The following is a 17,393-nucleotide window of genomic DNA, read 5'->3' as shown; positions in this document are numbered from 1 at the left end:
TGTTGCAAACAGTTTCTTATGAGCTTTCAACGTCTGTCACGAAACATCCTAAATTTGGAAATGTTAACTACCGTCTGAGAATCTCTGAGTTTAAGCAAGGTCCTACAGGAAATACTGACCAACATCTATAGTTACTAATTATATATGTGGTAATTGTGATCTTCGCTATTATAAGGTTACCTCACCGTAATTCTTATGCCTTTGTTTCTAATTGTATAAAACCTTGCATGCTAAAGTAAAACCCAAGTCATGCTTTGGTTTTTCTATTCTTACTTCCTTTCTTTCTGGGGACTTATTTTAAAAGAACCAGGGACAATTTTCCATGACATAGTTTTGCTATATTTGGAAAGGAAAGTTAATAGTAAATCAGAAAGCTGCCATGAAGTACAAATGCAGGAATCTCCTGTTAAGGAAACTTATAGCAACAAGTCAGACATAAGTTACATGCATGTCACGGACATAAGACGGGTCCATATGAGTTTGAAGATCCTTAGAGAATTGTAAAATGTTAAAGCTCATGCAAGAAAAGTTTCCCCTCTGATGTTTCTGGGTTTTCAAATTTCAATAGTTCCAGCATATGGACATGTCAAAAAGTTGGAAATAAATAAATAAAGTTGTTAAAGCGGCAGCATGTAACTTTTGTTGACTGTTTTTACATATTTGTCACTATACCCTGACAGTAAAATATGAGACAGCTCATTTGTGGGAGAAAAAACAATAAAATCAAGCTCTCCCAGTGGCCCTTGTGCCATTAGGAAAAACACACAGCTCCCAGACAGAAACAACCAATCAGAGCCAGGAGGTGTGTCTGGCTCTGATTGGTTGTTAGCGGTGCAAACACTCTCGACGGAGGGCTGGGAGGGAGGGCTGGGGACCTGCAAGGTGTGCTTGTTCAAATATTCAGACTAAGTCCACTTTTTTGTTTTTTCCCCAGAACTCTACTGCAGCTTTAATCAACAGAACTAAATGTTCAGGCTTCATTAATAGGATGGACCAAAGACAGCAGACAAAAATCCTCCAGTGCTTTTGGAAGTCTTTACCTCAGCTTGAATCAAGAAAATATTAGGGCAGTAAGATAATTACACTACATAGCATGTTTCAGATGTTTAACATTGTTAAATATCAAACATCTGAAACATATTCAGGGATGTTCTCAAAAAGCTTCTCAAATGCTTTGCACGGGTTAACCATAAATACCATTGCTTGAAGTGGCTAGCTAAACGGCATGTGAAGTCAGAGAGGGCGAGTTTACGTCTTTAGGATTCCGTGTTACACCGACTAAAGTTAAGTCTCATTTAACCAATAGAAGCTCCTCGGTTCATATAGGCAAATATTCTTCCACAGCAGCCACTTGTACACATAGAGTTCCTCAAGGCTCTATTATAGACCTCCAAGATACAGGTTTGTTTAGGCCCGGCAGCGAAAGCAAATATCGCCACTTGCGGCTTTAGTTATTTCTGGAATTTATGGGTCTATCTTAAGAAAATATAATGCTCTTTTCTGCTGCTTTACACAACCTCTCATTTGTCTACCAAATTAACGTGGGAGTGGTGGCCTAGTGGTTTGAGAGCAGGGTGCTTGAACCTGGAGACGCTGCTCCTCTGGGTCCCTGAGCAAGAGCCTTAAGCTAGGTTCATACTTGACACACTAAACAGGGCGCAAGGGTGTGAGCGATCCAAAGGTGATGCCATAGTGTCATGACGCAAGGTTGTGCACCGCATAATTTTTGTAGCTTGGTGCGCATAACGCACACAAGTTTTGTTCAAAATGGGGGAATTCAAAAGAGCCCTCGCTGAGCAAGTTCGCCTAACCTGACTCTAGCCAGGCGGTTGTCTCTCCGCCTAGCTTCACTCACATACATCTGGGACCTCTCCCATAGAGAGTGATTTCTCCAACCAATTTTATTGTCCAGCCAATCAGGACGCAGGGCTGGAGTTTCATAGATGTCACGTAGTGGAGAAGCGACCGTGACGTGAGACAGACAGCAATGGCGGCTCACATCGAGGAAGCAAGCGTTAACATTGATGCTGCTGTTTCTTCCGTGTTGTCCAATCTACCTAATATTGTTTCATTAAAAGAACATCAGAGAACGGCTCTGAAGGCTTTTGTTGGTGGAAACGATGTTTTCGCCCTTCTCCCGACCGGATTTGGCAAGTTTTGTTTTCCGGCGGGAACGCCCGCGGCGGACGCGCCCGCGGCGTAGCGGTTAGCGAGAACCATATTAGGAGGCCTTTAGTCCTCGACGTGGTCGGCCCGGGCCGATCGACTCTGATCCCTGGAATGCTTTGCCCCCGCTCTTCCACCCTCTTCCTGTCAGCTCACTGTCAATAAAACGCGTGCCACTAGAGCCGCAAACACAAAAAAAAAAAAAAAAACCTGCGTCGCTCTCATCAGCGTCACGGGTTAGCTTCGGTGTGAGTGGTTGAAATAGCGCGTTGATAAAGATGACAGACAAGTGGCTTATCCAATCATATGCAAGGATTGTTGATAAGGCCCAGCCTTCAATAAAGGCAATTCCTATGGAGAGGTCAGAGCGACATACATCTGTCTAGGGTCAGGTTAAAGTTCGCCTGCACTGACATCAAAGTTTCAAACTTCACAACTTTGTTAAATGCTTTGTTGTTAATGTTTGTTCTGGGACTGAAACAGCATACACAAATTCCTGCCATACTTTCAGGGCTGAGTTTATCGGCCAAGTTTGTAGGTACAAGCAAAGATTTTTATTTCTGTTTCCGTCACTTGCAGCTTAAATCAAGTCTAAAACAACAACCCAGATTATGAAAAACAATCAGCTTTTATTTAGTAAAGCAACTTTTTTTTAAAAAAAACCCTTTATTTAAAAAAGATCCCTTCGGGCTTTACAGTCAGGCTGTATCCCCGATCTTCACGTCTTTGTGTACGGGTGAACACACCGCCTTCTTCTATGTCTTAGCTGCCACAAACACACCAACTATTCTTCATGATTGTTTACCATACAGCGTGCGGCCAGTTGGGGTGTGTGACATTCACCGTTTCTTTTTTTGTTCACTGCATTTCCACTGGTTATGTTGAGTACTGCCCCCCTGTGTTTTTGGAGAATACTGCACCTACGTCCACATCAAGTATAAACGCATACAGCACTTCTATGGGCTTATGCGTGGTCCACACAGACCTAGAACCTATAGACTCTTTAAACCTGAATAAAATACCAACTATGATAAACTTATGTGCATTCACTTTGCCAGTAATGGCCTGTTCACACTGATGGCTATGATATGCACCAACAAGAATAACACACACTACTTATACCTTTCAGGGACAAGATTTTAAGCAGCCAGGACAAGAAGGGATGGCATTATGTTGTGTTGTGCAAGCTGTGGCTAATCACAGAGAGCATAACACTCAGAGATACCTAGTTTATTGTTTTTTAGATTAGCAGTAGGCACAGACACAGATGAAGAAAGAAGAGATGAAAAAAGGAAGTTCAATGATGGCTGGCAGAGTAAGAATAAGAAATCCCAAAGTAATCATTATCCTAATATGAATCACATGAAGATCCAACTGAATGGTAAAAAATATTAGCCAATTATCTAAATACCATTCAGTCAGGTTCTCTATTACAATGTAATTGATGACACAGAAAAATTCTTTAGAAGTTAACGAGGGGATAAGGAGTTAAACTCATTAAGAAACTAAAACTAACTTGTTTCATTGCCAAAATAGATGTCAATATAACCTTGACGTTGAAATGGAAATATGGATGTCTTATTTCCAGTAATTTAGATTTTGACATTTGTACAATGATCCATAAAAGTTTTAAAAGGTAACAATGTGAGAAGGGGGTCAAGAAACCACAACTAAGTCAATATAGTACACGTCTGTCTGAAGCAATCTTTTCACTAAAGCTGTATGCTGTGCTTTAGATGGAAATATTGACTTGTATATTTATTCTTTTCCAGTAGCTACACCAGGTACTTATCTGGTGTCAATGTTTTCAACATCAACATCTCCTGAGATTTTACTGCATGTCACATAATAACTGTAAAGTTCGCCAACATGATCATATTTTGCATCTTTTACTAATATCACACCACTCTATGGCAGATGATTCAAAACACGACTAGCATACATGTTTCTGGTAGAAAAGGGAAGCTGTGCTCACTCTTGCAGCCCTGACAGCAGAAGCCTCATTAAGAAGCAGAACGTTGCTGCTTGTTTTGTTGCTTTTCAGTCGATAAATCGCTGCCATCTGATCTCAAACCGAATATGAAACAAACTCTTTGTGAACGCAAAGGTCAGATCTAGTTTTTTCTTCTTTTTTTTGCTAAACTGAAGAACGAGTAACACAACTAAAAGCTAAAAATAAAAAAAAGTCTGTTTAATGTAAGAGCAATGTTTTATTTCAAGCACCGTCACTGTCCTGTGAAAAAATCGTTACCCCTTTATAGATTTTTTGCTTTGTTATTACTTTTTTGTCTTAATATTTGTGATTATATAACAACTCTGCCACATTTGAGGGTTTTCAAGCATAAAAATCTAGCTCGAGGTCATTCCACAGCATCTTAATACTTAAATCCAGGCCTTCACTAGGCCACTCAGAAACCTTTATATCTAGTCTTTTTTTTTTTTTTTTTTTGGTTTGTTGAGCCTTTCAAAGGTGAATTTGCTAAAGATTGTCACCCTGTAGTAAAACCCTAGTGTGCCTGAGCTTAAGGTCAACACCGGATGGAGAGATAATGTCCTTCAGGATGTTCTTCAATTACAGCAACACATCGAGATCACCTGACATCTAAGAGTGCCAAAAATGTAACAAAAAAAAGACAAAGCAGTAAGGGGGTAATTACTTTTCATCTAACCATCCATGGCATTTAAAATAAATCTAAAAGTCAGAAAAGCAAACTATAAGGTTTTTCCTTCCTGGGAAACATTCTCTGTGACCGTGATGAGGTTGTTTGGATTATTGGAATATTTTTCCCCTCATGAATCACAAATTGAATTTGACCCCCAAAAAATGAGGATACTGCATATAGCCTGGGAACAACTTGGTGGAGAAGTGTGTACATAGTGAGGCACAATGAAAAAAATAAAAATAAAGCGTGCTGCATTTCTGACTGATATTGACTACCAGACTGCTGACAGCAACGGAAGCTTTGTGGGAGACAAGCTCTCTGCGATCCATCTGTAACAGATAGTGTTGAGAGTTGACCTTGGACTCCATTTGAACCCACAGGGAGAGATTCCCACACACCCAGAAAACCGGCATTTCTAAACATGACTTACATGCGTTAAAACTACTGAGATGTTGCGCCAGACCGGGGCACAGAAGGATGGGAAAATGACTACAGGATGAAAATCCCTCGGTATTTAGCAGGCAGACAGTACAACAGTGGGTGCACACGTTCTAGCAGGATAGATGGAGTCAACGCGCATGCTGCTTCATCAGTCTAACTAGGAACATAAATTGTTAGTTCAGGGTTTTATATGGGGACTCACAGGATACCTGACAAAGTTTTCTTTATTAAAAAGAAAATAGCTTTGATTTCACTCCCACTGTGTTCAGTTAACTCAAAGTTTAGGCTCTGAATGTAATTCCCACTTACAGTTTGTTCCCTTTGAGAGCAGCGTGGTGAAGCAGGTTGAAGCCTCTGTGGTTCTGCTGGGTGAAGTCAATGTTGGGCACTACCACCAGGATCTCGATGATGCTGCGGAAATCCTTGGCAATGGCGTCGTGAAGCGGCGTGTCCCCATATGAATCCTAACGGAGTAAGGGGACGGGAAGCACAGTAATACTGTTAACCAAGAGAAAACTGGATCTGGATGTTTCTGAACATCGACTAAAAACGTACGTTTCCTTTTAGTCTGAATACCAGTGAATGCGTTCCATAAAACAGTTTAGCGATCTGTAAATGTAAACTGATGTTGGTCACATTTTGTTCTTCCGAGCCAGAGCACAAACAGACATAGAAATAGACCATATGCACATTTGACACAGATAAAAACACAAACATACTCCAGGCTGGCGTGTTTTTTTTTAGCTGAGTAGCCACGCTAGTCAAGCAGAATAAACTGAGTTAGTTAGTCAAATCTGGGCCAGGCTGCAGGCATGTCAGACCATCTGAAAATAAATTCTGTTCAAACAATTACAAAATTATCCTAATGAGGCAGTAACACCGGGTCAGACAACTATAAACAGATTTGCACATCCACAAAGATTGTAGAGTTTGTTTGTTTTTTCATTTCAAAATTCTACAATATGCTTTCAGACCCAATTTTTCCTGAGATTTTTGCCCTTTATGTAAACATTTTTAGATCCGTTACAAGTGTAATTACAGAAGTTAAAAGCGAAGTTAGATAGAAAGCGAAGTAAGGAAGGAAGGAAGGAAGGAAGGAAGGAAGGAAGGAAGGAAGGAAGGAAGGAAGGAAGGAAGGAAGGACACAGATGGATGTAAAGAAGAAGAAATAAATAGACAGACAGACTGATCGATGATGAGCAAAATGGATGGATCAATAGATAGACAAACAGATAGATGGGTGGACAGACGGACAGACCTTTCCACACTAAGCAGGAAGCCTGCTTAGTGTAGTGTTTTTATATTAAAATTAGTGCTGTCAAACGATTAAAAATTTTAATCGCGATTAATCGCATAATGTCGATAGTTAACTCGAGATTAATCGCAAATTAATCGCATATTTTATCCTTTTATTTCTGAAAGTGTAATAGCCTGTTTGGGCATTTTAATATGCAATTTTGCAATAAATGACACTAATAAAATACATGCTTGTACAAAAAATATTTTTATTTTGTTATTTTTCAAGCACTTTTCAGAATTGGAATGAAAACATCCTGGTGCCAAATGTTAAACTCTGGACTATAATGGCTATATGACTAATCATGACGCCCTGATGTTTACACAGTGTGTAAACAAATATGTAAATAAATACCTGTTTTCATGCCGATATATACTTTTTTGCCACTTAAACAAAGATAGACATGGTATTCTGCACCATGTAATCTACTTTCAGCAGTTATCACCGGTTATTGCACCGTAAACTGCAGAAAATACGTGCAGAGTTGCTCTGTCTGCCTTTACTACCGTCTGCTCCAATGGCGGAGGGATAGTTCAGCTGGATACAAAGTGTGGGCAGTGCAGGCAGGTCTCTTAATAACCCCTATTTTGTCACTTATTTTAGAGCCCAAATAAGCGATTTCACTTTCAGAAACCTGCCCAAAAAAAACGCAACCCGTGACTTATGAAATTTAGAAGCGCTTTTAGAAAAAAGAAGCCCAAAGTCGCATGTGTCCGAGGGTAAAAGAAACCCTTCGGGGCGGGTGTGTTTTGCTACAGTTTTCTAGCACTCTTGAAACTACGGAAAGCGCAGAGGGTAAAAGAAACACAGTCCTGAGAGCGCGGCGGGGGGAAAAACATTAGGGAACGGTGTGTGTGTTTTGACCCGACGCGCGATTAACGGCGACAAAAAAATTGTCGCCGTTAAAATGGGTTTACGTTAACGCCGTTAATAACGCGTTTAACTGACAGCACTAATTAAAATATATGTTTTTCTTATGCCCATAAGCCTAACTTTGTTGTCTTTTATGCCCCAAACTAACTCAATGCTGACTGTTGTTACAACGCTTGAATTTATTCCCAAGATAATAAATTACAACAACCCATTTTTTTTATTTATTCAGTGCATTAATCAGTCAATACAGTTGAAAGAACAACCAAAAGAAGCAAAAAAAAAAAAAACGTAGCCGGCGAATCGCTTAGAGTTTCTTAGCGGACACGTGTAGTACCAGATATCTCGGTTGATTCTGCAGGGGTAAGGACTCTGCACCCGCTCACCTGGAGATTGACGTCAGCCGAATGTTCGGTCAGCACTCGCACCACGTCAGTGAAGCCCTTGTTGACAGCAATGTGGAGCGCTGTACACATGGAGTTGTTCAGTACGTTGACATTCGCCCCTTTGCTCAGCAGCAGCCGGGCGATCTCAGCCTGGTTACTGAATAAAAACAAACCAGCACAGGTAAACCACACGTTTAGGTCGGCAAACGATGGCTGATGCACATCATTCAAGCAGCCAGATGTTTTACAGCACACCGTCACACCAGATTAACGCAAACAAAAGTAGGTTAGCGTGAACGTTACTTTTCTCTCTTTTCTACATGGAAACATTGACACGTGTGAAAGCAGGATGAGAACACGAGCGCGCCCTCACCCGAAGGCAGTGTAGTGTAATGCCGTGTCTCCATCTTCATCCTTAACCTCGACCGAGCTGTTGGCTTGCAGCAGGGCCTTCACCACATCTGTGTGGCCTTGGTGAGCGGCCACCTGCAGAGCCGTCTTGCCTTGGTTCTTGATATCCACCTGCCATGAGCGCAGACACAGTTGGAGGTTCATCAGGAGCAGAAAGGCGCTGCACGCCAACAGAGCTGAACAAAGACTGGCAGGAAATAATCTGTGTAGGAACAACAGGCTGCTCATCGAACACGTGACGGAGATAATCCCGCCGGACGCTGCTGTCATAGCACAAGGGAACTGAAGGAGCACAACAAACACAGTACCTTGCAGAAGTATTCATGCCTCTTACAGTTTTTCACATTTCCTCATGTTACAAGCACCGACTTCAATGTACTGTGTTCAGGTTTGAAATGGTAGGACATGATGCATGGTTTTACATTGTGTGTGTGTGTGTGATGAGCTTGTATTCAACCACTTGAATTTATTTTTGCCGATTCTTCTGTGCAAAACAGCCTCAGCTCGGTTACAGTCAGTGCACCCCAGCAGACCCGTCTGTGAAACTCCTGAGGTTTGCACCGCTCTCATTGGTCTGATCCAGGATGTGGACGAGTCTGCAGAGAGGAAGGAAGTGGATCGGCTGGTCCGCTCAGATCCACCTGGAGCTAAAACTGCTCAAGACTGGAGAGATGACGATGGACTACTGGAGAACTTTCCCCACACTCACTATCCTCTACAACGCTGTTTACTGTGGATCCCTCCCAGTAACTAGGAACCAACTATTTTGGGGACCTGAGCTGATCCTCACACATAGACATGGAATTCGTACCTAATGTCTGTAAGCTGCCAGTGCTGTAGCTGGAGTCAGATTTCCAGATTGTGGACACAATCATGGCCAAGAAAGCTGATTCTGACTAAAAGGGGAGAGTAATTTAAAATCGGGACTGGGCCATCCTCGGTCTAAAACCATTCTAATGTATCTGTCGCTGGGTGTTTAGGATTTTTATCCTGGAACGTAACCATTTGTAGCCTTAAACAAGCTTTCTTCTAGGATTGTCAGGTACTTAGTTCCAGCCATCTTCCACCAGCTCTGACCAGCTTCCCGGCCTGTTACTGAACAAAAGCATCTCCACAGCATCATGTGTATGACAGCAGGGAAAGTGTTTTTTTAGGGTGATGTGTTAGTTTTCAGGCACACAAAAAAACTACCATTGTAGTTCTCGTCTGATAAAAGCACAACATCAACAGGGCTTGTTGTACACTGCAAATGGGAAATGTTGCAACGCGCTTGACAAAGGCTTTCTTCTTTTCACTCACATTCAGGCCAGATTCCCAGAGTGCAACACTAATAGTAGTCCTGTCAGCCACCCGAGCAGTGGATCTCTGCAGCTCCTCCGCAGGTACAATGTGCTACTTGGCTGCTTCTCAAATTCATTTTCTCCTTTCCCAGCCTGTCAGTTTACCTGGACTGCCACGCTTTGCTAGGTTTGAAATTGTACTACTGCTTTCAGACAATGGATAAAATTTTGTGAGATATTAAAAGATAAAAACATTGTTTTATATTTTACCCCTGCTTTAAGCTTGTACCCACCTGGCTCCATGATCACATCACATTAAATCTCAGTTTAAAAAAAATAAATAAATGTGCGGGTGACGTGACAAAATGTTAAAAACATCCAAGAGGTCTCAACACATTTGCATGGCCCCATTATACCGACACTCATTTCAAAAGTACTCCTCAAGTATAAAAAATGTAATAATAATGGGACTGTCCTACTTAAACATTTGTTAAGGAGAAATCTTATTTGGAAGTAAATAGACATAAAGATGACCAAAATTAATAAGAAAAATCACTTAGTGCAGCATATTTAACGGGTTTCTCGTCAAAGTAGAGCTTAGACTGCCGCGGTTTGTGTAACCTCGGTTTAGAAATGACGCTGCAGCACTTGGCCTGTGTCCAACCAGGCACAGGGGTGCGGCCCCCCCCCCCCCCCCCATCACTGGGGAACTACGCACCGTGTCCGTCTGAAGGTCACACAGCTCCATTTATGAAGTCCGTTTAATTCTTAAAGAAAGTTTTCCCAGCACATAAATAACTGCAGGGATGTAAGCGTTTGTTGATCGCCGCGTGTGCAAAGTGACGTCGCGCATTAGATACAGAAAACAACACCGTCGCTAACAAAATACATGTCATAATTCAGCAGAAAGGAATATAGACCAAAAAATAAGGTCACCTTCTAAAACATTAACATAGAGTAATGTTTAGAGAGGGAAAAACAGGGATTTAATGGTCCTTCCCACAATGTTTCTGAGCAGAGTATTGAGCCCTTGCTCAATGCTTCTGGTAATTAGAATCAGTCTGGTTGGTTTTTATTTATTTACTTATTTTATGACTTGTTGGGGGGGGGGGTCAAAAGGTTTTGAATTATACTTTCCCTTTGACCCAATGAACCAAACCCTGGACTGCAGCAAAGGGAAGGTGTGCCACACTAACCTTGTCAGGATACTTTTGCACCAACTCGCGCACTTTGTTGGCACTGCCGTGGGCTGCCTCGATGACGAGCCTGTTGGGGTTGTCCTGCTCTGTGGACTGAGACAGCAGCTTCTCCAGCACGGAGATGACCGTACCTGCAGAGATAAAAAAGGGGGGGAAAGACGTCAGCTTCCTCACTCCAAAGTAAAAGGACATTCACGGAGGACGGAATCTGAAACTTGCAACAGTTAATGGACTTGTCCGAACTGAACCAAACCACAGGAATGAGTCAAAATGTCCTTCCATGCAGAGTGAATCTGACCACATACACATGCACACACGGCGACACGGACATCGTCAACCTTCCATCGACTCAGGTGAACATAAAACATGTATGTCATGATTAAGAGACTGCCGAGAACCTCTGACATTATGTCAAATGTCTTGCTGAGCTGCCAAAGCCTCTTGCTGTCAGCGCGCCGGATCATAACATGCTACAGAGAGGAGCGCTAAAACAAACGGGCACCTTGTTCGCACATTAATGGGGGGGAAAAAAAAGACAGGCCCTCATTGGCAGCGTGGCAGCCTGTATGAGGAAGCATGCAAAGCAGAGAGAGAGAGAGAGAGAGAGAGAGCTAGAAGGAGGGTTGGAGAGGATGAAATAGTATAAAATGAAGGTGAAGCTGCAGCGCTTGAGATGAGCCCCCGGTCCCTGCAGAGGCCTTACTTCCAGATTCGTTGGGGTTCTCGGCTGTCATAAGGTTTGCATCGACCTCTGCAGGCTGGGCTGAAAGGCACGCTGGGTTGAACGTCCACGTCTGGCCTCCAAATGCCACCCGTAGGTCACCATCTGCATATACTTTCAACACCTTTCCCACCTGGCCAAGCACCTACAGAAAAAGCACTAAGTTAAGGAGGCCAAAGACCCCAAAATCCGGCAGGTTCTATTTGGTCAAGTTATCAGGTACTCTATAATTTAGGTAACCAACCAGACAACAACAACTTCAACAGGGATTTTCACTTCTAATTTGGAAACAGGTCAGATGAAGAACAGCTTTACTTTGCCGAGTAAAGAAGTTGAAATTATTAGACATGCGCCAAGAAGCCAGACGCCAACCTGAACGCACTCCTCCTGATCGAACCTGACTGTACAAACTCTCCCCAGTCAGTGGATGGTCTTTACCTAAGAGCAACTATGTTACAATAACAGCAACCATCTTTAATGCGGAAGCTGTTACTGAGAGAAGAAAACCTAAAGTTATTTTTTCAATATTAGCAAGGCTTTAGAGGTTTCAGAGGAAGAGGAGAGATGTAACAAGTTATTTTTAAGGAAACTTTATTTTTAAGTGTCAAGACAGATCTGTGGTTTATTCAGGCACCGTGAGAGAAATTGAGTGTGAGAATTTAAACAGATAACAGGAAGGCTGAATTAATTACAGCATTACTTTGCTTTTTTCCTTTTCAGCCTTCATCCTCTCTCTGCCACAGATCATGTTTGATTTTAAAATGTTGGCAGCTTTTTGGAAATATCAGAATTAAGGAGAGAATATTTATTATCCAGTACACAAAGTACGGCGCTTTCGTTTTAGTTATGCTGGCTGCTCTAACAGCAGCTATTTTTAACGTGTACGACGCCAACAGTTGAAAATGTTATCTTAAAATAGAATAGATCCGATTTTAATGCCTCTCCGTGATCTTAATTTAAATAATCACAGCAGGAAGGATGGATAAAAATATTTTCAACATTATATCATAGTTCTTTAAAAAAAATAAATCACTCTCTTTTGAAATTGGTATTGTAAGTCAAAGGTTTACAAAGGTTAAAGATCAGATCTCTGTGATGGTTGCATTTCTAAAACTTTTGCTCACAGACTGAAATGATGAATAAGGCAATTCAGACAAAGAAAACAAACAAGTTTAAGTTATAAAAAGAGAAGCAACAGCTTCTCACGTAAAAGTACTAAATATGCACACTTCCAAAGGAAACTTGTTCGTATCAGAATGTGGGCCTTCTACCAAATAATTTCATTAAATTAGTATCTGTGTCCCTTTTAATGGATCCCTGCATTAAATGGAACTCCAGGCGCCAACTTTTCTGTCACATTCAAATTTTAGTTCACAGCTTCACTAGACCAATAAACTACAAGTGTATAAAACTATAGTTGGATAAAATTGATCATACAGGAGTCATGCTGTCTGTCCACTCCCCATGGCCAGCCTGAAGTCTCTTCACGGTTTCCAGCTCGTCCAATACTTTAACCAGCTCGCCCACTCCAAAGGTGTTCACCTGACAGAAGGAAAGGGGGAGAGAGAAAGCATTCATAAATCTGTGAAGCTTTATTTAAAATCCCACTGAAGCTGCTTTCGAAGATCTTCTGGCCTTCTGTAATTCGGTACCTTGGTAAGAGCTCCCGGGTGGAAAGTCCAGCGGATGTTGTTGCTGTACTGGACGCGGACGTCTCCTCTGTCAGTTATTCTATGAACAGTGCCGATCCGACAAATGTACTGCAAACATAAATGGGCTGTGTCACTCTGGGTCCCCCATCAGTGTTGCTCTGACCTTAACGCTGCATTGGCCAGCTGCGACTGAAAACTCAGACGCTCCGTTTATCATTACTTTACTAGAGTTTCACTGAGACACTCGTATAAAGATTCTGTGAGCCCAGCAGACAAACACGCTCACTGCAAAAACAGAACTAAAAATAAGTAATATTTCCTTAAAATGAGTGTATCTGTCCGTAATTTGAGCAGGTAAATAAGATGATCTGCCAATGGAATAAGACTTTTGCACCTAATATAGGAACAACTCATCTCCATCATCTTATTTCAAGTGCTGTATATCTAATTATCTTATTTTAGGGGTCAAAATACTCATTTCATTGGCAGATAATATTATTTACCTGCTTAAATCTAGGACAAAAACACACATTTTAAGAACATTTTACTTATTTTAAGATCCGTTTTTACAGTGACCAGTGATTGCCCACCACAATATCAGTGCATATGCGGCCACAGCATACAGCAGTACATTTTCTGCTTTATCTTCCATGGAAACTGAGCAGAAAGTTGAGTAAAGATTATTGTTTCTCACTGAAGAGACGGTTCTCATACCTCGGCCATTTTGGGGTTCCACCCTCCGTGTCCTTCCTGCATCTGTCGCAAAATGTCCACCTCCAGCAAACATTTGACTTTGTCTCCCTGCTGAAAAGAGTGGCCGTCAGCGCTCTCCTGCCGCTGGAGCTCTGCATGCTCACCTGGATAGGAGGCAGTCAGCAAACAGATACCATCAGTCCCAGTCTTCAGGGTTTAAAGTAGACTTATCAACAGTGCCTTGCAACATGTTCATGACACTTATTATATTCTTGAGCATTTAGTCGTGTTACAACCGTAAAACTCTATATATTTTATTGGGATTTTACATGACAGACAGATACAGAGCAGCAGCACAAAGTGAAGTGGAAAGAATAAATGATACATAGCTTTATTTTTTCATATAGAGATCTAATCCATTCAGCCAGCTTTACTCCTATAACCATAAAAAAAGATTCAGTGCTCTAAACTGGCTTCAGGAGTCGTCTAATTAGTGAGGAGAGTCTACCTGTGCGTAATTCAATCTAAGGATAAACCCAGCTGTTCTGTGCAGACGGAGGAGTTTTTACAGATTAGTGAACAAACAGCATTACGAAGACCAAGGAACATAGCGGGCTGGGGAACAGGCTGTGGAGGCGTTTAAAGCAGGGTCAGATTATAAAACCGTTTCCCAAGCTTCAAAAGATCTCCGTTAGCGCCGTTCAAACTATTATCTGAAAATAAAAAGACTAGGGTACCACTGAAAGCCTACCAAGTTAGGGCATTCCCTAACCCACAGGGCAGAAAATGGCTTTATTAATCAGAGAAGCAGTCCAAACTACCGTGTTGTCTCTGGAAGAGCAGCAGAAAACCACAGCTCAAGTGGGAGAATCTCTCTACGTGTCATTCAGGTAAAAAAGAGAGGGGTTGCCTTTACAGCAGAAGACGCCACTGATGAAGACGGGGCCAAATGCTGGAAGAAAACTTGTTAGACGCTGCAAAAGATTTGAGATTATAAGTGGAGGCTCATTTTCTAGAAGGACAATAACTCTAAAAAATACTACCAGAGCTTTAATGGATTGGTTTAGCTACAAAAAATATTAAAGTGTTCAAATGACCCAGGTAGAGTCCTGAACTGGTCCCAGAATCTGCTGCAAGAGCTGAAAACTGGAAAAATTAAGATGCAAGCCCCTGTTTAGACATATATTTGTTTAAAAAAAATGTTGAAAATGATCTAGCACTTTCCTACCACTTTACAATCACACACTACTTTGTGTTGGCCTATTGCATAAAGTCCCAATAAAATGACAAGCTGAAAAAGGTACGAATACCTTAGGGAGAAACCTTATAAAGAACTGCCATGCTTACCAAGCTTCGGTAGGTGATCTTTGTAATAAAAGCCTCCCTGGCCATCCGACACGTACTTTAGGTCAACTTTGCCTTTGTGGCCCATTCGGTAGACATTGGTGGTGCCGTTGGACCAGGTGACACTGGCCACGCTGCGGCCGGACTCCGTGTCCCAGCCACGAATGTCCACCACTTTGCCAACCTTACCCTCACCACCTAAACACACAGAAACACACAAAAACAAACACACACACAAAAGACATGGCAAGAAGCACCCCTGCATAAGTTCATGGATAAAAGGAAGAAAAGCTGACCAATGCATTTAAAAATAATGACATTAAAACATACATAGTGGTTGATGAACAGAGACATGCGACAGATGTCAGGTGCAGACAAAACACATTTATTAATTTTTTTTCTCTCTTTCAATTACATTTTCAAACCATATTATCAGAACACATATTTGTATGATTTTTTTAAACTATTTATTCCATTGGTTGCTTCATATCTAACCAACTGCAACTAAATCAGTGAGCTAGATAATGAAAGGGGAATCTGAGGATGCCCAGAAAGGCCCATGTGCGCTGGCTGCGTACACCATTTAAGCCTGATGAGTGAGTTCACCAAACCCCAGGGCAGAAACCAAAAGGACATTTTGACTCATTCGGACTCAGACGAGCAAACGAAAAAAGACTCCCGTCGTTCCACGAAGGGAACATTCCCAGGCTTTCATTCAGCGCGCCGGTGTGGAAGATTGTTTTCGTTCGTTTTGTCTTTTTTTAAAATCAGTTCTAAGCCCAACTGAGGGAACACTGAAGACATAAAGCCACATTATGAAACCAACATGTAAATGCAGACGTGCAGCTGACACACAAACAACTGCACCACAGAGCTCAAGTGATGCCCCCCCATGTGTAGGGCTGGAAAAGAAATGCAGAGAAGATGTTATAAAAACGACACAGAAAGGCTGGCACATCTGTGGGACAGACTCGGGTGACTCACTGGCAATGTTAGTGCGCACAGACGGACACGGGAAAATACAAACTTTTTCAGGTTAGTGAGGCGTGAGGTTGGAACGGTATATTCACATGGTGAGGCATTTCAGCTCATACAGTATTTTGTGTAACGACACAGAACAAGACAGAGGACTCTCTGAGTGAACAGAACCAGGTTATTAGTAAGAATAAAAACCCATCCACCCACCGCCACACCCAGTCACAAACACACACCACTCACCGTCTTGGTTCCCCCAGTCCCAGTCTGGTCCACGGACTACTTTAACCCCCTGGAAGATTCCCTTGAGGATGACGCGCGGGAGGTTCTGCCTCGGCGTCAGGTTCACTCTGCGACAAGAGCACCAAGATGAAGGTGAACTATGACCTAAACAGATCATTTAAACGAGGGGTTTTTATAACAAGTACGGTCTGAATGAACATTAAGCATACCAGGTTCCACTATATTGACAGACATTTTTTTTTCAATGGGTTACATCCTACATATTGATGATGAATTATTGGTTGAAGGATGCGGTTTCATTACGATTAAGTTTAGTTTATTTGTTTTTAAGTCTCCTCTTGCCTCCTCTTATTTGTCTGAGCTGCTTTCCTCTTACATGCCATTGTGTGCTCCGAGCCTGGCTGACCAGATGCTTTTATCAATCCAGAGGAGACAGAGCATTTACATCTTTGGCTGCCGCTGCAGGCCAGGCAGGCTCCATCTCTTGCTGTTTTTAAAACCCGTCTAAAAACTTTTTTTCCCTCTTGGATTTTAACCCAGAGTGCGTTAGCATATGAGTGGACAACATGTTGTTTTTTTTAGTGTTTTAGAAACAAAGTGGTAGGGTATAAATCCAATATGGCTGATTTGAGCATATAAAACCTGGGGATGGCTCCAGTAAAAGAAAAAAAATATTTTTTGCAATTATAGTAATTGCTATCGTGTCAACTCTTTCCAATATGCTACAATGAAATATTTTTTGTGAATGTGTAACTACGGTGTTTGACAGCAAAACAACAAACAAACATTGACGAACTTTATTATCAGCACATCTCTCTAGCAGATAACATTTTAAATGGAACTTGTTGTCAGAAGCACTTGTTCCTGATTCACTTTTATCTGTTTTCACACATTGCAAAACTGTATTTCTCCTTTCAACAGTTCCTGTCTAAAGCAAATTTCTGGGAGCCTGAGGGACGCAGGAATTCGGCTGCCTGTGCTTCTAAAGTACCACTAACAGGCACTTGGTGGTTTTATGGCATCCAGGTATACCAAGGATTTAAAAAGCTGTG

At 41.8% G+C, this 17,393-nt stretch overlaps 1 protein-coding gene across 1 annotated transcript in view; it reads right to left on the bottom strand.

The window, feature by feature from the left end:
* Positions 1–16,448, bottom strand: part of LOC118560193 (E3 ubiquitin-protein ligase MIB2-like) — a gene marked incomplete at its 5' end in the record, with an annotated part of 32,207 nt that extends 15,759 nt beyond the window's left edge. Inside the window, 10 exon segments of the mRNA XM_036131041.1 lie at positions 5,580–5,734; positions 7,824–7,980; positions 8,197–8,345; positions 10,711–10,844; positions 11,417–11,579; positions 12,872–12,976; positions 13,087–13,194; positions 13,801–13,943; positions 15,127–15,321; positions 16,342–16,448. Coding sequence (XP_035986934.1) covers positions 5,580–5,734; positions 7,824–7,980; positions 8,197–8,345; positions 10,711–10,844; positions 11,417–11,579; positions 12,872–12,976; positions 13,087–13,194; positions 13,801–13,943; positions 15,127–15,321; positions 16,342–16,448 — 1,416 coding nt within the window.
* Positions 16,449–17,393: the final 945 nt, after the last annotated feature.

This window comes from Fundulus heteroclitus, chromosome 1 (assembly GCF_011125445.2).
Source record: "Fundulus heteroclitus isolate FHET01 chromosome 1, MU-UCD_Fhet_4.1, whole genome shotgun sequence".
In the NCBI taxonomy this organism is placed as follows: Eukaryota; Metazoa; Chordata; class Actinopteri; order Cyprinodontiformes; family Fundulidae; genus Fundulus; species Fundulus heteroclitus.
This window is presented reverse-complemented; position numbering and strand designations above follow the sequence as displayed.